Source organism: Porites lutea, chromosome 2 (genome assembly GCF_958299795.1).
Source record: "Porites lutea chromosome 2, jaPorLute2.1, whole genome shotgun sequence".
NCBI lineage: Eukaryota > Metazoa > Cnidaria > Anthozoa > Scleractinia > Poritidae > Porites > Porites lutea.
This window is the reverse complement of record NC_133202.1, coordinates 991,205-1,015,036: the sequence shown is the minus strand read 5'-3', so window position 1 is coordinate 1,015,036 and position 23,832 is coordinate 991,205. Positions and strand designations below refer to the sequence as shown.

General features: G+C 37.0%; 1 protein-coding gene across 1 annotated transcript in view; it reads left to right on the top strand.

The window, feature by feature from the left end:
• The window catches only part of LOC140929164 (uncharacterized), a 45,865-nt gene extending 23,444 nt beyond the window's left edge, over positions 1-22,421 (top strand). The window contains exons 13-40 of the mRNA XM_073379033.1: positions 1,123-1,183; positions 1,678-1,766; positions 2,126-2,252; positions 2,411-2,452; positions 2,570-2,635; positions 3,164-3,298; positions 8,516-8,564; positions 9,939-10,313; positions 10,459-10,608; positions 11,093-11,170; positions 11,497-11,633; positions 12,399-12,609; positions 14,206-14,326; positions 14,744-14,858; positions 15,013-15,062; positions 15,147-15,264; positions 15,458-15,564; positions 16,119-16,221; positions 16,826-16,979; positions 17,184-17,250; positions 18,170-18,218; positions 18,312-18,400; positions 19,036-19,162; positions 19,974-20,015; positions 20,249-20,311; positions 20,700-20,733; positions 20,953-21,008; positions 21,864-22,421. Coding sequence (XP_073235134.1) covers positions 1,123-1,183; positions 1,678-1,766; positions 2,126-2,252; positions 2,411-2,452; positions 2,570-2,635; positions 3,164-3,298; positions 8,516-8,564; positions 9,939-10,313; positions 10,459-10,608; positions 11,093-11,170; positions 11,497-11,633; positions 12,399-12,609; positions 14,206-14,326; positions 14,744-14,858; positions 15,013-15,062; positions 15,147-15,264; positions 15,458-15,564; positions 16,119-16,221; positions 16,826-16,979; positions 17,184-17,250; positions 18,170-18,218; positions 18,312-18,400; positions 19,036-19,162; positions 19,974-20,015; positions 20,249-20,311; positions 20,700-20,733; positions 20,953-21,008; positions 21,864-21,905 — 2,857 coding nt within the window. The 3' untranslated portion in view covers positions 21,906-22,421. The remainder of the gene's footprint in view (positions 1-1,122; positions 1,184-1,677; positions 1,767-2,125; positions 2,253-2,410; positions 2,453-2,569; positions 2,636-3,163; positions 3,299-8,515; positions 8,565-9,938; positions 10,314-10,458; positions 10,609-11,092; positions 11,171-11,496; positions 11,634-12,398; positions 12,610-14,205; positions 14,327-14,743; positions 14,859-15,012; positions 15,063-15,146; positions 15,265-15,457; positions 15,565-16,118; positions 16,222-16,825; positions 16,980-17,183; positions 17,251-18,169; positions 18,219-18,311; positions 18,401-19,035; positions 19,163-19,973; positions 20,016-20,248; positions 20,312-20,699; positions 20,734-20,952; positions 21,009-21,863) is intronic.
• The last annotated feature ends 1,411 nt before the right edge of the window (positions 22,422-23,832 follow it).

Below are 23,832 nucleotides of genomic sequence, written 5' to 3'. Positions count from 1 at the left end.
ACCATGATTTTTTTTATATTTCTCAAACATCATCACTCCTTCCTCCAGTCCGCAAGGTTGAGTTTCCCTTCATCTTTTTTATCCCTGACATCCCGTATATGACGTACTGTGGTACCATTACACAAACATTTGAAACCCTTGAAGAACCTTCGCCAGTGACATCGGGAGTTCTGCAAGGTACAGTTTTGGTATCGCTACTATTTCTACTGTACGTAAACGATCTTCCCGACAACCTTAAGTCTTCACTCAGGCTTTTTGCTGACGATGCATTGCTATACGGTGTCATCTCAAATGAGGAGGACGGTGACCAACTACAGGATGACCTACGACAGAGATAAAATATGTGGCAAAGCAAATGGCAAATAGTATTCCACCCTCAAAATGCAAGACATTAAGTATTTCCACCAATAAAGTACCCCCACAAAGGAAATACGTTTTTTGTGGAATCAAACTGGAACAGGTTGAATGTATTTCCTATCTGAGTGTATTATAGAACGAACATCTGAAGTGGTCCAAACACGTTACATCAGTTTCCGGGGAACCTTTGGAACTGTTCAAAATACGTGCCTACACAGCCATAGTTCGTCGGAAGCTTGAATATGCCTGTGCCGCTTGAGACCCATACCTCCAAAAGGACATTGCTTCGCTTGAGAGGATCCAGAGAAAAGCGGCACGGTTTTCCTACGACAACTATCATTCCACAGTCAGCGTTACTGAAATGTTTCAAGATAAACGTTGGACGAGCTTGGAATTGAAAAGAACGATGACTCGACTAAACCTTTTGTATGAAATAAGTCTAGGGCAAATTGATATTGATGTAATACCCGTCTACAACCCCATTCTGAAGTTAGAACTCCGGGGAGTCATCGTTATAGATATAGGCAAGATAATGTGACGAAGAACATTTATTTTTATTCCTTCTTCTCAAGGACCATAAGACTATGGAATAAGCTACCCGCGGTAACAGTTGAGTCAAAGTACTTGGCTATCTTTAACTATAAATTACTCCCCTACCTAGCTAAGAATCACTAGACGTATAAACCTTCATATTTTTTACTCTATATTATGATTCAATTATTTTTATATATGTATTATCCGAGTTTATCGCGTCCGATTTTACAGGTGTTGGCTAGAAGGCGACTCTGCTTGGGCATTTATCGTTCCTGTAATAATCATTGTATTGGTAAGAGGTGATGTTTCTCCACTTTATTGTAAACTCTGGCAGTAAGACTAATTCAACTGCATATGGATAAAGAGTACAAATGCAATACTATGGAACAGGCACACCGGCAAAGATATAAAACTGTCCCGATTACTTATAATTTTTCTATAAAGTTGCCTTTACAATTTGATGATCAGTTTTCCTGTCAGTATATTGATTAATAACAATACCCTTTTTGGGATTCTTATATAAAGGAAATTTGACGACTATAATAACTGAACAGTTCTGCGAATAAAAATGATCACTTATTGTGTTCGAATGGATTTCAACAGACAACTGATCAAAACTACCAGCTACGAAATGGCCTGTTTGAAATCTTCCCTTTGGGCGAGTGAAAGGTGACTTTCACAAGCTGTAGAGTGATATTGACCGAGAACAATATCAACGGAAATTTTAGTAATTAAAATTACCAAAAAGATTTCAGCAGTCCCTGATGGTTTCTATTTCTAATTCAGATAAATATTGCTGTTCTGGTAGCTGTTGTGGCTGTTCGTGTATCCTTGAAAGGGCATCCACTGACACCAAATGAAGATAAAAGATTTACGTGAGTAAATTATTGAGCTCCTGAAGGCAGGCAACTTATCAATCTTAATCTTGATTTTAAAAATGTGCCCATGTTACAAACCATGCATGGCTTGCACTTTGTTTTCCCTCTTTTAAGATTCACTTTTGTTTCCTCCTGTTCGCTGTTTTGTTGTTTTTCTCTTTGTCGTTGTTTTTACTTTTATTCTTAAAAAACTCGCTAATCGCCACTAAAACAACTGAAAATGTCTTTTTTCCCGTTGTCAAGAAAAAATCCCTCCTAGAATTTCCGAAAAATTATATTAATAAATGTAAGACGTAATTAAAGTAACGTTTACGGTAATTATCTACAAAATGTTCTGTTTCTGTTTCCATTTGCAGCGCCGCTCTTAAAGCGGTAGTAATATTGTTCCCGCTACTTGGCCTTTGCTGGGTCTTTGGACTGGTTGGAGTAGTAGCCCGAAGCAAAGCATTTCTTTACGCTTTTGTCGTTCTATCCACTTTTCAGGTTTGGATAATTGTTCTTTTCTTCTTCTTTTCTTAACTTCTTGGAATTTTAAGGAATAAAAAGAGAGCTTGAGAGTAAAGGGCTTCAGGTTAAAGACACCGGCAATGTCTTGAAACTTGTTTGATTCAACCTCTGCTTTGTATTTTTCATATTTTTAGGGCGTTTTTATTCTTCTATTCCACTGCATTGGCAACATCGAGGTAAGAGTATGTTAGGAAACAAAAATATCTTTAATGATTTCCTTGGTCTTTGTCACAGATGTTTGCGGCCATTCTATTTGTTTTGTTTGAACAAGTTCTTATTTCTCACACGGTCAGGTACGAAGTGCACTGAAAAAAGTCCAAGAGCGCCATTCACTTAATACAAGCATAAAGAACGAACAGGTATCAACATATTCGATTAATAGTGAAAAGATAAATTAACAAGTCGTAACCCGAGAAAACAGAAATTCCATAGTGATGACGCGTAACCCAGATAACCTAGATCTGGGTATTGCTTTTGATTGGTCAAAGCAAATTTTCCTAGCGGCACAAGAAACAGAAGCACTACCAAGATCTGGGTAATGATACGTTATAAATATGGCATTTCTACGCCCGTTCCAGAGACATCAGGCGCGATCCTTTCAACCGAAATTCCAACCGGTCCGACCGGGAAAAGTGGTCCCGCCTCAAACGGTGGACCCGTTTTTTCGAAACTTTTCCGTTTGGACCGAACCGTTCTATTGATTGTTGGACCGAAATTTCAGGAAATTTTGGTTGAATGGATCGCGCCCATCATTTCGTCAAGAAACCAATGGTGGCGTGGCGAAATGACGGCTGCGGTTTCCTCAGGCTGAACAATTTACTGAGAAATATTGCGCTCAGCTATTAAACCTTATACACAATTGACGTTTCTTTTTCGTTTTCCTTTAGAAAAATAAATCAAAGGATTACAGATTAAAGAGAATGCACAAAGATAATATTACAAGCACTTCAGAGAAAAAGGGATTGCTGGAAAAGCTCTCGGTTGCAAGGTGTAACAGAAGGCAAAGAAACGACCCAACAGCTGTTTGAATAATTGCAGGAGCAAAAATAAAGTTACTCGGTCATTATTATTGCCTCGTTAAAAAAGTATATGCTCATTCATTATCTAATAAAGCTAACAATATAATAAACCTCTGAATATTGAAAGAGCATGACAATTTCAGTTATTTCTGAAATTCTGAGCCCAACCTACCGAATGGTTATGGAGAAATTCTCTTTTAAAAACTGGAAATTTTACAAAGAATGCATATGACTCATTAACTCTTTTGCCACCTAGCAATTTCGAAGTTTTCGATGGCTGATATATCCTTCAATGTTGCTTGCTCAAATTGCTCAAGTTAATCAGTTCTTTCAACTTTTGAATTTATGAGTTAAGGCGTATGCTAATGAGAAAAAATGTAAACAATGACGAGAGCAAAGATTCGCCCATTAGCGGTGCATAAAAAAAAGATGGGTTGTATAAAATACAAACCGTTAAATTTAAATTGAATTATCATATTATTAGTATAAATTGGAATTATTTTTAATTTGTATAAAAATGTGCTAAGCGTTTCTACTCATAATAAGAACTTTCTAGCCACGCGTAGTTCGAATGGAAATAGATAGAGTCTCGTTTACGGCATTAACGACAAACGTGAATTTGTACCACGTGACCACGTTTACCCTTTACTTATCATTTACTATTCATTATTAGTACACGGAAATCAGTTGTTTTACGCCAGTTTTATCCATGAAAATCGCTTTAGCTGCTTTTATCAGCTCATTTTCCATTTTGAGAATTTCACAACTTAGATCCGACGTTTGCCGTTTGCCGTTAACTTGACGCTCACTATAATATAGACTAAAAATATATTAGGAGTATTGAATGACTTACAACCGATTTGTGAGTGAGTTTGTTTGAGGTTAGTTACTTTTCTTCTTAATAATAATAATGATAAATGTCTTTATTGCGGATTAGATAAAAATACATATCCAAGTGTTACAGGATAATTAGATTAAAAGTTCAGTTAAATTACAATAGAACAAAAAGATTAAAAAATGCGAAAAACTAGTTACACATTTCTGACATAAAATATCATAAAAGATTGTATTTAAAAATTAATTTATTTACAAATGTGTTCTTATAACGTTCGGTGTTTATCTTGGGCCTTTGGAAGCTTTTACGTCTAAGATTGTAGGTTAGATTGTTCTTTTCTTGCGGTAAGCACTCCTTCAGAGGGTGGTTATCATGCTGTTTAGCTTTTTGAAAAAATCGCTTTATCTTGTTTTTGTTGTAATGATCTAATATTTAACTGTGTAGATATAAAGCGCAGCTTATAGCATATGTCTAAAAATTGCTGAAGGACATTAATTTCCGCAACGGAGGCACCATAAACAGATAGTTCACTTTTTGCTGATTTATTATTAAGCTTAACCATTCCTAAAACCAAACGAAAATAAAATTTGGACCAAAGATAAAGCCGAACCACAATATTTCATATACTTTTTCTTTGCTGTATGTACCAGTGTATTGTAAATTGCTTTTAGCTTACATTTCTGTTCTGTTTCTTACATTCTGCCTTGCCTCGCTGGTCAAAACTCAGTTCTGGCAGTCCATACTCACTTTTCACTTTCATTATTATATAAAAAGATAATTGCTATTCCTAGTCAAGAGAACCAAAATAAAACTCGATTTTTGAATATTCATTCAGTGTTCGTCTGTATCTCCCTCTGATCTTTCTCCACACCCTTGTTATTTACTTCTATCCACACATTGTTTGCTCCCAAAAAGTTGGGAAGCAAACAAGGTGTATTACAGAGAATGTGCAAATAGCAAATTTCTATTCAAATGTGAGCCGGAAAGGTTTGCTGATATCTAATTAATGAACATGACTACGAAAGAAATAATCATTCCAATATACTTTTGTCACTTACAGTGAGCTCCATCGACATAGTTTCAATTAAAAAGCAAGCTAAAGGTATTTTTTTCTTCTGACCAGGGCGTCTTTAGTTTGCACAATAAACCGGATCGCTTTTGGGTTCCTTCATATATATTTTTTGTTTTTCTTTTAATATTCACAACACTGAAATATTTTCTATTCGGCCAAGCGTAGCGATAGAGAATACATGTACTAGATAACTTCTTAATAAACTAAGCAATTGCCACATCATTAAGAAAAACTTGGAGTAACAGAATATATTCAGTGTCCACCCTCTTCACCTACGTTTAAAAAAAACTCGACTTACATCACTGCATGATAAACTGTGAAAAAAAAACTGCAACAGTTTTTTATCCTGATTATATAATTATTATAATAAATAACACCTGCTGATGTTGTGATTCAAACTTAATTTCCCTGCTTCCTTCTCATTTATCAAATCCTGAGCCATAAACAATGTCACCTTTCATACAAATGTTTTTATTCGTACTTGTAACCGCCATAATGGCCGCGATAATTCTGGTGATTATAACCATATAGAATTCTGATTCCGTTCATGAATATCCAGAATATGATTATTAATCTGCTGACTATTGTATGATACTCGAAGCTGACATTTTTACTGAGTAACATAAACTTTTTTTTTTCAAGAATAATTTGCTAAAGACTCTTTTAAATCTGTATCTTTTATAAGTTAAGAGTCGGTTCTTGCTTAGCTTGTGTAGACCAAGACAAGGATGTACGCAGGATTTATGGAAAGAATGAGAGAAGTGTACTGAGAGTCGCTCCAGGCTTGACCGAGAGCAAATCAGTAGCTTCTTGACATCCGCCTTGTTCGTTTGAGTGCTTAGATATTTATTTTATTTTTTTTTTTAAAAAGTAAAAAGGCCTTCACCAATTTCCTCCATTATGGAGGGGGGGGGGGGACTTTGTCAGAATTAAGCGACAGAAAATAGGGATTGTTTATTACTAATTTACACTACTTAAGACATCATCTTACATAAGCACTACCGATGGAAAATTACCAGACATTTTTATCATGATGGCCCGATACGAAGTATTACGTTATAACGGGTGCTCAAGAACCGTCATATTGTTGTCTGAGAGTTTCTAGAGAAACCTCACATAACTGTTGCCCCATATATATTTTGAAAACATAAAAGACATGGATGGAAAAATGTTTTTCGTAGCGATGTCGATTAAGCAATAATATTTTTCAAAAATCAAGTTGTCGCCCCCTAGCGACGCACGGCGTGCTTGAAATTAACAGTTATAGCACTGACCCAATTATGCGACAATTGCCTGTTGGAAAGTACACTTTCGAAAGTGTCAAGGTACATAAAGTTTATTAAACTTATAGTAAAAAAATTCGCATTTTCACCCAAAGACTAGCAATTTTTGAATTTATAATGTACCTTGAGTGGCTGGAGGGAAAGAGCATCAAGGCAATTGTACTGACACAGCAACACCAATTAGGTTTCACGTTTTTGGCGTTAATAGACTGGGATGCCTGAGCGATATGACTAATTTCTTGATTCCCCGATATGACTTACAGGAACAATCACGTTCCATTCGTTTTTCCTACGTAATAATGGAAAGATCGGTTACAGACAAAAAATGAACGGCTGCCCTATGAAAAGAAATCAATATGGCTGCTGCGGCAATTCTCTTAGAATTTGGGAGAAACAAAGTCAAATAAAGTGTCTATTAACTGTTAGAGTAAATATATACGCCAAATAAATACTAAATATCCTGTATTTGCTTATTGGTTCAAATATTCATATCCCAAGTTTCAACTACAAAAAAGAAATAGTGTAGTTAAACAGTTTGAAATTATGTTAAAATTAATTAAATGGCCTGCATTTTTTAAACATGATAGAAGATACAAACCATCGCCTATTTAGACTATTTTGTCTGCCAAACTGAAACAGCTAACCTTAAATCCGTACATTATCAATCGGTATCAGAGTTTCCTCTATGCAAGACAACAACGCACGTGTCGTTTAATAATTTTTAGCACATTGGAAATCTGTCAATAGAGGAACCACACAAGGTAGTGTAAGCGGACTGTATCTTTTTAATATATTTTTGAATGACTTGGAGACTTTCTTGAACGGTTGCCCTGTTCTTTTTAAATATGCCGATGATTCCACTATAGTTTCGCCTATCACTAGGAACCGCGACCCGTCAGCCGACTTAGTAGGACAATTCTTAACCTGGTGTGAAGACAATAAAATGGTCTGCAACCCTTGTAAATGTAAAGAGCTGTTTGTTAGAAAGAAAAATCACAATGTACTCTACTCTCCAATTAACAATATTGTACCTTAATGTAATAGCTTCGTTTTACTAGGAGTAACTCTACAGAGTGACGGGAAATTTAATGAGCATGTAAGAACCAAGCTTGTCAAGGCAAACAAGTGTTTACACGTCCTACGAACACTAAGAAAGGAACACTACTTTCAGGCACAGATAGATCACCTTTTTATATCTATTGTTTTACCTAATTTTAGCCATGCGCTTTCAGTCTATGGGGCATCGGAGTCCGATCTTATGGTTATACAAAATTTTTTAGACCGATGCCATAAACGCTGTTTTATTTCATTTCCAGTTCTTATCAAGAACCTTTTAAATAAACAAGACCGAAACATTTTAAAGAAATTAATATTAACGGATTGCCACCCACTGAAAGATATCATTCCTGTCAAGAAGACTTATGTACATAATCTTAGGAAAAAAGGTTACGCACGCCCGAAAATTAATACAGAGCATTTGATGAACACCTTTGTGAATAGGTTGATTTTTAAGCTCTATGTATTGTAATGACATACTTTTTTAATATATATTTAAATGTAGATATTATTACCATAGTTTTTTATCTTCCGTATTATTGTAACATAGGATATGCAGTTTTATCTCTTGATGAAATAAGGACTCATTATTATTATTATTATCGCCATACGAACACAATCACGTACATCAAGGTAGAAAGTATGTTCCTAACCACCTTAGATGGCATATGTAAATTTGAAGCCTTAAATAAAAACAAAAAAAAAACAGAACAATTAACATGTAATGAAAATGGGACTAGCCATCTGTTTAAGCAGACTGATCGACACGGAAAACTAGAATGTCACGCTTCGACTTCAGGTGCACGGTGTGATGGAAGATGGTTTCTACTCACTTTCTTTCATTTTTCAAAGTAAGATCTTTTAAAGAATGCCAGTCCCTATGTCTGTATATCAGCTATATCTGCGCAAGAATATAACTCATTCACACATCAAGCGGACTTGTTTTTCCTATAATTTTCTTTCTTTATTCCTAGATTATTTTCTTATTGAGATTGTCAACAGCTTGCCCAATTTCAAATGCAAGTAAGTTATAATGCTTTTTTCTTTCAGTTCTGTAATAGACCTTGTCACGGTTTTCGACGACATCATCTTGACGAGTAGGCAAACGCGTGAGAAATTACAGTGTTTGTATGAGAATCTAATGTCGAATGATTTCCGTAAACCGGCTAGTTCTGAAAAAAATATGATTTGTAAACTAAAGCTACACAGCAAAGGATTTTACTAACAACTTTTGGGGGCCGTTACTGTGCTTAAATTTCTCCAGAAGCTTGCTTTAGATTTCAACATAGTTGTCTGCAATTTTTCCCGGCAAATTTTTACAGACAAATGTATAGAAAATTTAATAAAAAGGTTGTAGGTCTTCTAGCGCATGTAACACCCTCAAATTTGTTCATAGAATCCTTAAGAGTGAAGCTTTAGTTTACAAATCTTTTTTTTTTTCAAAACAGCCGTTTTACGGAAATTCTTCGACATTAGATTCTCATACAAACACTGTAATTTCCCACGCGTTGGCCTACTCGTCAAGATGGCATCTTTAACCGTGACAAGGTCTATTGAGGATGAAATGGGATGTACTATGGTAATTTTATTTCAAATTATATGAAGTCAACCTTGCCTCTAATTTCTCAGACCCAAAAACTAAATCCTAAACAGCGTAACAGAAATTGTATAAAAGTATAGAACTCAGTTTTGTGGCTATAAAAAACACTATAACAAGGGAAACTCAGTTTCAACACTTTTTTTGTTTTTCGTTAGCCTTAAAGTCGCCTTTAGCGATTATGGCAAACCGCCTTCAGGTTTTCTCAGCTTTTCTCACGAAAATCGAAATTTCTGGAAGTACCTTCTTTCTAAGGCTTAGTATTACGATCTTCGTTTGCAATAAAAATGTATATCATAAATTAAAATTAAATGGGTTTAGAATATCGAAGAAACATTTGTTATTTATTTTTATTAAAGCTTGTTTACCTAAACACATACGTTTCATATACAAACCAATATAACCTAAGAATTGTATTTAATCAGAAGACTGGAATTTTCGAATGATAATATTCATATTGTTTTTCTGCTTTTTATTATGATTTAGAATAGTCTGTTTAAGAAAGCGACAGGAAGTTTTAGGTCTTCAAAGACTACTGAACTTATCTTTTACGTCAGAACAAAGTGACAAGCAACAACAGCAAAATATGACGGGTTGCTTACTCAGGTTCATATATCCAAATAACGGGTTTTTTTGTAAACTGGGAAACAGAACATTTTTGCCAAAACGTTACCCTTGTGTGTTAAAGTAGCCGATCAATACCCTTCCTGCCACTCACAAAGTGAAAGGTCGTGAAAACATGCATGGGCAAAAAGAGCATTTACCTTTCGGTGAGTGCACTATCATTTTTTTTAATTCAGCAGAAAAATTTGAATACAGTCCAGAATGCGAAAGTGTCATTATCGATACAGGAAATGAAACAAGGAAACCCCAGATTCAAATTGTCACTACTGGTACTAATAATTTGATTAAGACGTATCAAGGATGCTCAACGAAACATCAATACACTGATGACATGGGATTGCAATGGACCTACCAAGTGGCTCGTTTTAGGTTTGTTAACACCGTCAAAATTGGAAATCCAGTTTACATCGGAGGAGCTAAAGCGTTGTCATTAGAGGGAGAAAACATTGTGGTAGATGAAAAAGGATCATTTGAGGTTGACATAAACTCATCAACAAGTTTCCAATCAGCCAGTTTTGTTGGAGGGTTTGTTCCAAAAATTGGCTATAGTGGTATGTACAATATTCCAGTTTTAAATGCCAGGTTTTGGTCTCATTGTAAATGTGAATTTCCTGCAAAAAACTGTTTTCTACTTAACCCCCGTTATTTTCGTTAATCCGATTGACCATGTTTTCTTGCTCTCTAACTATCGCATAGCACCGCCTTATAATGGTCCTGGTCGAGGTAACTACAGTAACCTAGTAGCTGGAGGTGCTGGACATGGGGGACAGGGAGGAGGAGGAGACAACGTCCTCGCTAGCTCGTATGGTGCTGTCCACATTAATCAGTATCTGGGAGGAAGCACAGGTATAGTACAGTAACTTTCCTTTCAATTATTCACGTTATTTGCGGTAAAACATCTAACATGGTCTTACTTCTAAAGAACACCCAAAACTTCATGGGGCGCCATTTTTTTCCACACTCATGCTTCAATTATTATTCATAGGCGCAGCTCCCAAAATACTGTGAGAAAAGGGCACTTCAAGGCGTAGCCAGGACCTAAGAAGTGACCCAGTATCGTGTCCCTTGGCGAGGGCGCCATTTTGAAAAGTTTGGTGACTTCATCATATATCCAGTTCTGGTTGCTTACCAGTGTCTAAGAGGCGAACAAACACAGGATGTCTGCTTTGACTTGTTGATTGTTTGATTAACTAACTAATCTATGGATCAAACAATCGATTGATATTGATTGATTGATTGATTGTTTGATTGTTTGATTGATCCTGGTGGATTGCGGTTAAATCAGGAGGACTGAAAATGAATATCTCGTTCTACTCATTTATCTTCTCAGGGGGTTTCACGGGACCAAATCTTCCTGGTATTGGCGGACCAGCAATGGAACTCAAGGCCGTTGGCGCTTTAAAGATCGGTGAGTCTATCAGCAGCAATTATTTTTACCCATTAATTTACACGTAACATACTGTTACCAAATGAAACTGACCTTTTTGTTCTCAGAGCTGGACCTGAACTTGGGGCCTCCGGATTGTAAGTCCAACAGTGGTAACCTTTTTTTATCTGATCGATCACATGGGAATGTTTCTGCAGTTGGGTTTTCCAGAGTAAACGGCCATTTACTTTGTTCAGAAAACCGAAATCACACGAAAATTGCACTCACACAAAACCTGACCTCCTGTCAGTGGATCGTTAAGATCCATTAAGATTTTAAAACACGACATTTTCCTTATTTTTTTAAAGGTGGAAGAATTATAGCAGATGCACACAGTCTGACAGATCAGCTAAATAAACATGACCTTATAGCAGGGAGTTCAGGGGGCCTTGTAAGGCTGCTAGCACAAAAAGTAAGAATTTCTAAGCCAGTTTCTTATTTATTTGCAAGTTAGATAAGCGTTTTTGCTAATTACCTAATACCGCACGGGATTGTGTGAAACGCCAGACCATTATGGCTCTTGAAAGACTACTCAAGCTTTGTTTGAAGTTTTTTGATCTTCATAGAAGTTACAAATTGAATTAAATTAAACCAAAACATACATGTACACGCAGACATTCTCTGCTCACAAATAGCTTGGCTAGTCGAGGAGGTTAGAGGAAAACATAAACTACTTTATAACTAGGAAGGAGAGGAATTAAGATAGGTCTATATAAATGACACAAGAAGATGGGCTGAAGTTAATACAATACAACGGTACAAAATATACCAACTTATTTTACAAGGCCTTCAAAAACGATTGAATCTCCAGTTTCGAAACAAATGTTAAACTCATTAAAGCCAAGATAACCTTAATTGGCTTTTAAATGCTTAAAAAGCTTTCTTGAGCTCCTGAGCTATGCAGGCTGTTTCTGAAGGCAGGCCCTATTCACATGTGGGATCATTGGGTTTCCGCCTGGTGTGACGCATAACTCTGAATACTTATAGATGTACTGATTGTGTTGTATTTGTCAAAATTTAAATTTTGACAAATCATTGGTTCATTTTCGTCACGTTTATCGAAGCTTCCGATGACTGCGAGTTAGACCTTAAAATCAGAAATTTAAAAGATTACTCCTATGTAAAAGGAAAAAAAGAAAGTTGGGCTATGTGAATAAATTCAAGCACATTTAATGTGCTCGACACTCAAAAAAGATTTTTTTACTTGCAGGTTAATATTTCTCAAAGCGCTTCAATTTCCCTTAAGGGACTTAATGGACTTTGTGGAAGAAGTCCCTGCCAAGCCTGTGGTGGAAGTGGAGGGATCTTTCAAGTTATATCTCACTCTGGATACATCGCCCCTAACACTGTTTCACTAAATGCTGGAAACAAAAGTAACAGGTGCAAGACCCAGGCAGAGAATGGTTTTCTGTACATAAGTGGTGAGCCTGTTTTCAGAAAATGATTTCATATGACAAACCTTTCATAGTTCCCTAGTGGTTTCTCTTATTCTTGCATGAATTACAGTCTATCTATCTTTTAACGAAAGGCTGCTGGATAGGAATCAAGAAAAGTGGTTTACGATTTGAAGAAGGTTTATTTGAAATTTCCAGCATCAACAATTCTACTGGTTCTTTGGCATAATTTTTCAGATTGGTTCAATTTCTTTTATGCAGGAATAAAACAGGGAAACGTTCCTTCTTTTCCCTTAAGTGAGTTCTACTGGGAACAAAGCTCTTCTTCAATAAAAGTCACACCGTCGTCTTCAGGAATCATCGCGAAAAAAAGTACGAGTAAAGATTCCTTTCTTGATTCAGACGAAGCAATGTCGACTTACTCAACCGTGCCAATACTATATAGCCCGTCAACACACTATCCTTGTGTTACAATGTCTTCCGGAAATCCATCGGTTACTTCAACGCTGATCTGTGAAGGTGAGACAACGTTAGTGTTCTAATAGTAGTATAGGATTTCACGAAAAATATCGGTTTTCTTTGCCAGGAATAGCCATAGCCTTTTGTCTTTATCTCGATCTTATGAATAAAATGCGGGGAGGGGGGGGGGGGGGGGGGTATTAAGGTAAGATCATGTGCTATTTTTAGGTGGTTCAGCTGGATTGACAGTTTTCTAGTTATTTTTAGGTAGAGAATGTCCTGGTTTTTGAGTGACTGACCAGAACCTGTAAAACCAGTTGAATCACCCAAAACTAGCACAGGACCTTATGTTTATGAGATTCAACCGCATTTTCTTCATGAGAAAACGACAAAAGGCTATGACGGCATCAGCGTTGTTGTATTCCTACGCGAGTTAATAGGATTCCTGCACAAAAAACGTGTTTTCCGGTACACCCTATACTACTTTTAAAAAAACCCTTTCACAAGCTGACAATAATCAGGTTCACTTCACATCTGTCATTTAAATACGATAGTTTGCTTAAGCGACGTTTTTAGGGAACGAAGACCTTATTCATTTTGTGTGAAAACATTTTCAGTTCCTCATCCTGAAAAAGGGAAAGACAGAATCCAAGATTTACTTCGCCTTCATGATGAAATAAAGACATACAAGGTAAACACTTGTTTAACCAGTATAGAATACATCCTTTTGGATCAGCGTAACATCACTATTCCTAACTCTAAAGACCAAGACATATTTACCGGTTTTATAACTTTTCAACCAAGCAACGGTGGTATTGGGACACCTAAAACTAGCAAAGGTACTACATCCAATACGGAGATTCAAAATCGACAGCTCCACCAGATTATCTCAGTCTAGCAAAATATTTATTTGATAAAATACTTTCCTAATTATTGGCGCCTTGACCAGCCTCGGTCAATTATTAGTTTCTTGAAGGGTACTGGGGGTGACGCAGGTGTATTAAACCTTCAAATGGTTCATTCATTCTTTCAGGTCTGCAGTTTCACCTGTACCTGTCCGATCTGAAGAAGTTAGAGCAGTGAAAATCAGATTTTTAATTAAGGATTCAATGTCGTTTATCGTTTTACCAGCATTAGTAATTTACATATAATCGATTCAAAAATAACTCGTTGATTTCTTAAAAATAGAACTTTATGTCTACGCAGGTCGCTTTATTGTCGGCATAGTCGTGTTTAATAATCTTACGTCTCACTTTACAAAGAAACATCAACCGTCAAACAACAGGTACAGTAAGAGAAAATTTCTAGGTTATAATATACTATTTTTACCATATTATTTTTATTAATTGTTAACATTTAGATGGTTCTGTGATGTAGGTCAGAACAGTTGGAAAAACAAAAGATTGATATTTTCCAATAAGTAGATAAAACAAAACTAACGTATCAGATCATGATCAAATGATGTGTTAAATACGCTTGGCACTATGGGGCATATATAATTTAAAACTTTGTGTCTACATATCCGCCTGCTCGTGATACTCCACTAGTGATTGGCTGATCGATCGATTGATTGATCGATCGATCGATCGATCGATTGATCGATTGATTGATTGATCGATTGATTGATTGATTGAGCAAGCAAGCAAGTGAGTGTAGTTTATTTATCCGTACTAAAATTTAGATTCTACTTGCTCTGACACAGGAAAGATGATGGCCAAATTTTTCTCAACTCGGAAATTATCTCAGTGATTGCATCTTACGACGGCAAACCAGTTCAAAGACTCGAGAAAGATGCATTGTTAACGTTCGAGAAGAAGGTTTGTAGTTTTGTGAAGTAGAGGAGTATCGAAGTTAAACAGTGTTGATCAAAGATGTCTTTTAGTTTGCATCTATACGTGTGTGGTATTTCTGTATGAGAGTAAAGGTCGTGGTGTATGATAACCGTGTCTAGTTCTTTGTTCCACTTCATAGACAAGTGATGGGAAAGAGCCTCTGTGTGTTTTCTGGAAACCAGTTCCAGGGTTAGTTCTATTTCCTACTCACTCTTGACTATTGATCAGAGTTGTCAATATACAAAACTAACACGCGATATTGTTACTCCGCAGTGAAAGGAAATGGTCATCGGAAGGTCTTTCCTTAATTACAACCAACAAACAGCAAATAATTTGCTCCACCAATCACTTAACAAGCTTTTCTGTATTGATGCGCTGGACCGATGTAAAGGTACATGTGGTAAATATATATAGTGTGTAAGCAATAACTGTTAGCTATAAGGAAGGTAGTGATGGCACCTATACGTTTATCATTATCCTTTGCCACTGATTGAAAAGAACATTATTAATAATTAATAATTATATAATAATTATTTATAATTAAAAAATAAAAAAGACATTAAATATATCGCTTCACTTAACAGGTATCCCCGGGCGATAAGTATGCGCTGGATGTTATCACCTACATTGGCAGTGGAGTATCACTTGTTGCTCTTGCCTGTGCGATAATTATATTTTTATGTCTGGGCAGGTAATTATTATTCGTCTTCTAAAAGTTACAGTCTTGCATCCCGGCTTGCATCCCGGCTGACAACTTCTTTTTTGTTACCTACGGCCTTATGTAGGTGTACTTATGTCTGTAAGAGCAGTTGGTTTTTTTACCACTGGTATACAATCATATCCATACCTTTTACCTGGAGGTGAGGGACCCCAGGTAGGTGAGGTAACCCGCTTAGCTGGGGTAACCCGCCTTTCCATATAATCTTTCATTTTAACTTGATCGCGTTTACATGATAGGTGGGGTGACCCGCCACATGTTACCTCACTTATCTGGAGTCCCCCACCTCTATGTAAACAGGCCCTAAATACTCGTTTAAAGTATCCATCCATTTAAAATTTTTCATTATGAAGTCAATTATACTGTTGGATGCATTTTCTTTGTTAAAAGAATTCATTGCCAGGGTAAATTGGTGTACCGGCTGATGTCAGTGCTGTTACATACCATTCATGTAGTGATTTTATTTTCAAGTTATTAATGAGTTTAAAAATCAGAAAGAAAGACTCATGTATATTTTGTGCTATCAGATCGCTGTCAGCTATCCGATACCGCATTCATCTCAATTTGTGCATTGCCTTAGCTGTGGCTCAAGTTGTGTTTCTTTCGGGGATTGAAGCTTCAAGTTCACCGGTATATTGAGCCTTTTATATGGAGCCAAGTAAACTAGTATATAAACTTTATCACAGCTAACTGATTAAATCAATAAATCAATAAATCAATAAATCAAGTTGATACACGAACAATCAATCCACAAGGGACAAATAGTATAAACCCTCGGTCATACAAGCAAATTTGTACCCCGGCGGCTGTGGTTAATGTTGAGAGTTAGATGGACTGATCCACTTTGGATTTTTTGCAAGAGAGAGTAATGACACAGAGGACCTCTCTTGATTTGGAAAGTTAAACAGCTTGCCTTTGACAAGCTGTACAAGATAACGTCAATACCATGGGAGATAGCATTAACGACCTGTAATTGTTAATGAAAATGGCTGCCATATCTGCCGCCATCTTGGAATTTACTGAAAATTCAGTTAAATGCAAGAAGCTCACGTTTAGAACATAAGGATTTTTCGTGCTTCAAGACTGATAATTGATGCCGAGTTCACAGTTTGCTGCATTCAGTAGTGTTTTATACGGGTTAGTAGGAATCAAGAAATATTACCATCCTTGACCACATGACGCTTCATGTCAAGGCTGAACAGGGTGACATAGCAATATATTTTATTTTTTCCAGTGGATATGCACAACAGTGGCTGTTCTTCTTCACTACCTGTACACTGCAAGCTTTACTTGGATGTGCGCAGAAGGGTTGCACCTTTATTTTAAGATCGTTACTGCGTTTAATCTGCACAGAATAAGAATGATCTACTATGTGATCTTAGGCTGGGGTAGGTATTATAAAACTCAAGACGTTTGTATAGAACCTTCTAGTCTATAATGAGATCAACATATGGTACTTTTAAAAATATCACGAGCTCAAATATAAGCCTGTAAACTTCAACTGAAGAGTAACATTTGTCGATAAAAAAGGGGGGGAAAGTTAGGTAATCAGAAAACTTTGGTGCATGATCGCTTTTTCTTTTTATTTCCAGGATTTCCCGTCGTTGTTGTAGGAATATCTGCCACTACCAGGATCAAAGGATACGGTGCAACAGACTTGTAGGACTGTATTTCTCTCCTTACATCTTTTGTTCTACTTTGCAAATAACTGTGTTAGGCTCATTATCTAACTAAGTATGTTACCTGTGCACGCTGGTCTTCGAATTGCCCCCACCTCCTTCTGGGTGAGGGGAACTGATCAAATTTCTATGAGGGAAGACTCCGCCCAGATGTCCAACCCCTTACCCTTTTATAAACCATTTTTGAAAAAAAAGTTACCTACCCCTTTCGTAATACTTTTTATTGACAACTACCTACGATGAGGGACGAAAGTGTTGACACACTTCCACAAATGGCCCCTTTCTGCATAGTGGATATACTTATCCCCTTCCCCTGTCTACCCCAACCCCTTCCCCCCAAAATCAATGTTGAATTTTGGACCCTCATTTCTTTTTTTTTACTTCAGACAACATTCATTCAAGGGGTGAGGGGATTTACGGCGTTTGAAAAGAATGAAATAATAAATGAATTAAATGTTTGTTAAAAGCACCCGTTTTAAACAAGTGTGTCAACTCCTTTTGTCCTTGATTGTAGCTTAGAACGCTTCATTCATTTTTACGGCTGTAAAAGCGTTCTCTTTTTAATATTGATAAATCACTTAATCAGGACGTTTTCTTGACTTTTTCACAGCCATAAAATGCGTCTCTTTTTAGAGCTCCTTTAGGTTCTTTTAGACATTGAAGTGACAGATTTCCCTATCCTTTCATATACTTTAACTAGCAGAATTCCTACCCGTTCATGTACCGGAGACCTGAAAAGGTATAGGATCGTATAGGAAGTATTCCCCAGAATTTGCTTTGCCGGCTTACGAGAATACGGCAAATTCAGAATTTGAGGGAAAGAATGGGATTGATTACATTATTATATTACGAGTCTTAATTAGTTATAACGAAAGATGTGGTTATGGTTATGGTTTCAGGTGCTGGTTGTCCTTATCGTTTATTGGACCAGTCATAGGAATAATCGCGGTAAGAGACGACTTCATACAACATTCCTCTCATGGACATTAATTCTATCTTCCGTTACTTGACTCTAACGATATTTATTTCCAAAATTTTTAGTTTAATGTTTTAATACTGGGACTGATTATTAAAACCTTGATGTCTTTGTCGAACGTGGCAGCATCTGATCCTCGAGAAAATATAGTGAGGTGAGAATTGTTCATAACTTCTGAATTTTACGTTTGAGTCTTGGATGCGTCGCCATTATTAACGTCGAATCCCGAAATGGTCTCAACAGCTGCATTAGATAAAAATAAAAATTGGTTATGACCAGTGTTTATTGACATCAGAGGTGACATAGCAGCGTTATGGCGTCATGAACAAACTCAAACAATTATTGTTTTCCTTTTAAAGTGATAATTTACAGAAACTTGATAACAGAACTCCCAGCCCTTACTTCTCAAGGCACAGGATCGTCCTGCAAATAAGAAAAGTGCCGTGGCTCCATACAAAAATTTTGCCGTTGATTAAAATTAACTGGTTTCAGATACGCAAAATCCATTTAGTGAACGCCTCTTCAGTTCTCACCGACAGGTTCTTTCAAGCTTTCCTGGGTGCCTTTAATCCCTTTTTCCACAGGTTTTTGTTTGTTTTTCTTTTCAAATATTTTATCTGAGTAACAAAGATTGCTAACCTTATAGCACCTCTTGTGATTCATGTTTAAGGACAATCCATCAATTCCAATTTATTTTACCAACGTCGTTCCAAAAGTAAATTAAACAACAGGCTTGCAAAGCATATTTTGGGTCCGTATTAGCCAATCGGATTTCATTCTATTTTTCAAATCTGGTGTTAAGGCAGCGCTGATGTTGATGCATTTACTTGGGACCACATGGGTACTTGGGCTTTTAAGCGTTAATTCTGACACCGTCGTGTTCCAATACTTGTTTGCTATTGTCAATTCCTTGCAAGTAAGTTCGGCAAGTGGTGCATGTACCCAAATCATGGCTATATATAAAACAATTTACCTGACCGTCTCTAAGTTTGCAGCAAAATTGTACTTTTGTCTATCCGTGTCTAATTTTGGCAGAGTTGTGTGAATATATGTGGCAAGCGGAGCATACTTAAACCCATCAGAAAAACCATACATGAGACGGTTTTTCTATTCGTCCCAGATCGAGTTTGACCATATTATATGAGAGTCTCAATGGGGTTGACCGTCAGCTGTCAAAAAAGTTCATTTTTTACCGTCAACCGTCAAAAATGCAGATTGACACCGTCAAAAAGTTTCAATCTTGCTTTCTTTTCCTATTTCAGCTGATCGTAATGGTTTTCCAGCTCCTGAAGAATCCAGCTCCAAACTGGAAAACCAGCTCCCATGTACTTCTCAAAACACTCCTTCTAGACATTACAAGACCTTAGAACCTGCTTATATCTAAAGTTATTTCCAAATTTTATCAGTGGCAGACAGGGACAGCCTCCAGACGGAGAATTTATACAGAAGTAAATATATATTTACTAATTAAAAAACTCTTGGACCAAATTTACCCTTAATAAACGTCAACCGTGTCAAAGCTACCACCCACCCCATTGATACGCTCGAATATATGCCGAAAAAGTGTTTATCCGTCTCTATTTTTGCCGGGTAAATTTTGCACCTATGTATTAATGTTGTATTGTTTCCATTTCAACCTAGATACGATAGCTTAGAGCTTATCACTGAAAAAATATACAGCATTGATGTTGTTCTTTTTAATTTCGTTTTCTCTTTTTTCTGTCCAGGGCCTCTTTATCTTTGCTTGCCATTGTATTGGAAACTCTGAGGTAAAACGCTTCGATGACCTAAAATAGATCAACTCTGCTCATGATATTTCACTTCGTCCCAGATTATTTTGTTTTATTTTTAAAAGCCCAAGATAAATTGATGAAGTATTTTCGAAATTTCGATCCTGATATTATTATTTTAATCCAAGGGGTTGAATATTGAATTTAAAATTGATTTCTTAAAATGTTAGCTTTGTACCCAGCTCATCACCTGTGGTTCTTTTACCATCTAGGTCCGCACGGCCTTAACTAAACTGAAAAACAGACATTCTACGAAAATAGCCTTTTCTCGAGAGGTGGGTTTACAGAGTATTTCCCGTTTCTTTCTAGGCTTTTTTGGTTTTTGTTGTTGTTGTTGTTGTCGTATTTGACATTAACACGTACAGCCACACCCCGTTAATATGGATACCAAAGAGACAGAGTCAGGTCGGTTTTCCGCATTACAGAGGTGTGCTTTATATCCTCGGGAAACACAAAACTTTCCTAAGAGCCCATAACTGTTCGTAACAGGGCGGAGTTCTCTGTGTCATGGAGGAGTGCTAAAGGGGAGTTTTGGCTGTATATATATATGAATAAGTTGTTGTGTGTTGCCACGTATTCAAGCAGGTTAACGATACTTCAGCTTTCTCCTTGACATATTCTAAAAAGCTTATCATCTTTTACCTCCTTTTTAATAATTAACAGGTAAAGTCTGTCAAACCAAAAAGAAAAACTAAAGGTAAGCATTGTATCTGATGTGACCTAAAAGCGGCCCCTAGTCAATAACTGAACTAAAAAAAATATCGTTCGTTTTATACTTTCGGAAGATGTTTAAGTAACCCTACACTTTTTTATCTATCATTGACTGAAATTTACTTAAGTCAGACATAAAACAGTAAAAATATAATGGACATTACTTACTAGTAACACACCCTTTTCTTAAATCTCCTATACTCAGGTTTGAAAGGATCAAAATTTGATGCAGAAAATCAAAGAAAAAATATTGTTTTATTGGTAAGCAAAGTACTAAAAATTAAAGGTTTTTTAAGGATTTTGTGTTGCGTGTATCTTTAAGATGACACGGCGGGATTGATCAGATTGGTAAGACATGTTATTCAGTTTTCCCCTATTTTAAAATTAGTTTTTTTTTACCATGATCACAAACAGTACGTGGTCGAAACGTCGCGATCGATGTGAGATTAATGAAAACGAACCAATCATGGAAACTAATAGACAGCTAGTCCAGTTTCGAGTTCGTCGCCGCCACTAAATAAGAAGCAATGAAGACTGATTTACACATAAACTCCAGTCAGAAGAAGATCTACGTACAACTGTGTCTATAATTGTTTTAAACTCAAATTAAGGCACCATCAGCCGGTATTTGTGAATATTTTACTTTAGGTCGAGGCTCACCCTGACTGAATAAAAGAGTTGTCGGTGCTTCTTTAATTTTCAGTGGCCGCGACGAATTTGAAACTGAACCATTGTCGCTTGTAGACTAATATAATGGGTGTGACTGACCCACTCTAGACGTCCTAAACTCGAACCCATTCCACAGTTTTCGGTCTTGAAGTAAAACCAACATAAGAAACAAACATTCATACTAGAAATACGTATATCGCAGAATGAGATGCATGGGGAAGGATGGCACGTTAAAATATTATGGACGGGAGGGCGGAGAGAAAGAGTTAATTGTGCAACTGGTGACGGCGGGTTTTATTACCGGTGCCGACAAAGTGGCTTAATGATACAAGCAGGGTAAAATACCAAGAATCCAACAAATATTTGGTACAGCATTTTACCCATTTTGTCTGTTGTTGTAGTTGTTACTGTTAGCTATTCACACATTTTACCTGATGTGTCTTGCAGGTTGTGGATCCAGCAGAATTAGAACTCAAGGATATTGATTGAGAAATGATTTTATGTCCCGTTTTTTACTTTCGATTGCACGCACATAATTTATGTCTTGTAGACTTCGGTTAAAATGTGGAATTGTCTAATAGCTTATAAAGAAACGTCCGCGGGCCAGTAGTTTTACGAACTCTTTCTTGTCCTTGAGAGAATTCGCTAAAATCTGATGGCTGATACTGTTTTCATAGCATTACTTCCCAGTTTTCCCGTGCTGATTTTGAATTGCTAACTAACTGAATGACTTAAACTTCAAACTGTTCACGACGCTGTCTTCACCAGAATGCTTAATTACTCGACGCTCGACATAAAATACCAATCCAGAGCGGTTAACCTGCTTTAATTAGTTAAATTTGCTGATGTACAATGAATGATTCTTATTGTAGTTTTATGCAGTTTTGTCCTAATGCTACCTGCCTCTACCTCTTTGAGATGACCTTTTCTTGAAGAGGTGGAGAAAGAATCTAGCCTAGACAAAGAGCTTGCACTGGACCCTCAGACAAGCGTCCTCATGATCAATAAAATAAAATTATTGTCTTAAATCTGTAAAAAGGTACAAGTTAAACCTCATTCACACTAGCAAGTTTTTTTGACAATGTAAATGGGAAATAAAACAGGACCCTGAATTTTTCCTTGACAAGAATAAATGCCATAAAAATACTGAAGAAAATGAAAACGTTGTTAAGGGCAATTGCTAGCAGAGTGGTAGTAATTGTTAGCCCCCATCAAACTCCAGTCGGAGGAACTATCAAGCCACTAGAATTAAGATAAATTTTGCTCCCTGTGATCAAAAACCTCCATCCCTCATGTCCGTGCCACCGATTATTAGTCAACTTTTTAAAATTGTTTGTGATATTATTTTCAAGTAGCACTTTCTAACGATGTCGGACTTCACGTCACAACCACTACCTTGGCATCATCAGTGAACAGCACTGTCTTCTGAACGCTGCGTTAAATGAGAACTGAATAACACTCGTTAACTGCATGTATTAATAACTCCTGTTTTGTCAATATAATTTATAAAGAAACTTAAGTAGCTTTAAATTTCTCTGAGCCGTTTGAAAGTAAAAGTTTCCTAAATCTACTCCATCCCCGCTCCTCCCCCTCCTCCTCCTCCTCCTCCTCTGTGTCTCTGATTATCGCTCATCCTGGGTGTGGCTCATCTTTTTTTGCTTCTGGCACGTCTTGTGGTCCAACAATGAACTTTTGTTTGTACAACATAAACACCCGCTTCCTCATTACAAATGACATGCAGATCAGCAAACCTGAATGAAAACAATTAAACCTGCGTCAGACACAGACACCAGTATTAGTGTGCATTGGTCCCTTAAATCCATTCAGCCTATGAAAGGTAGATTGTACAACCAAGGACTACGCCCCCTTTTTGTTTGTTTGTTTTTTCAAACCCTCTTCTGATACATAGAGGAGGATAAGAGAGACAAGACCAGAGGCGTACCAACACCCTCAATAGGCTGATTTAGCAACAGAACGGGAACGTCAGTTGACGACGGCGCGCGCAAATCAAACAACTGGATTAACCAATGGCAGAGCGGCAAATTAGGCACCGAATGTCGCATTTAGTCCTTTCCGCGTGCTTTCCAGTCGTGAAAAGACGTTCCCGTTCTGTTGGTAAATCAGCCTAATGTCGCTTTCACCCGAACTTAGACTAAAATACAATTAAATACATAAATAATAATGATTTAGAGGTAGTGCGTCCACTTGGTGGTTCATCGTCTACCTGATTCCTGATCGAATTGGAATTTGGAACTGTTGGTATTTGAGAAGGGGGGGTGGGGGGGGGGGGGGGGAAGGAGTACCTAGTGGAGAAAATCTCTCGGAGTAATGGAGAGAACCAACAACAAACTCGACCCACATATGGTGTCGACGCCGGTATTTGAACCCGGACCACATTGGTGGGAGGCGAGTGCTC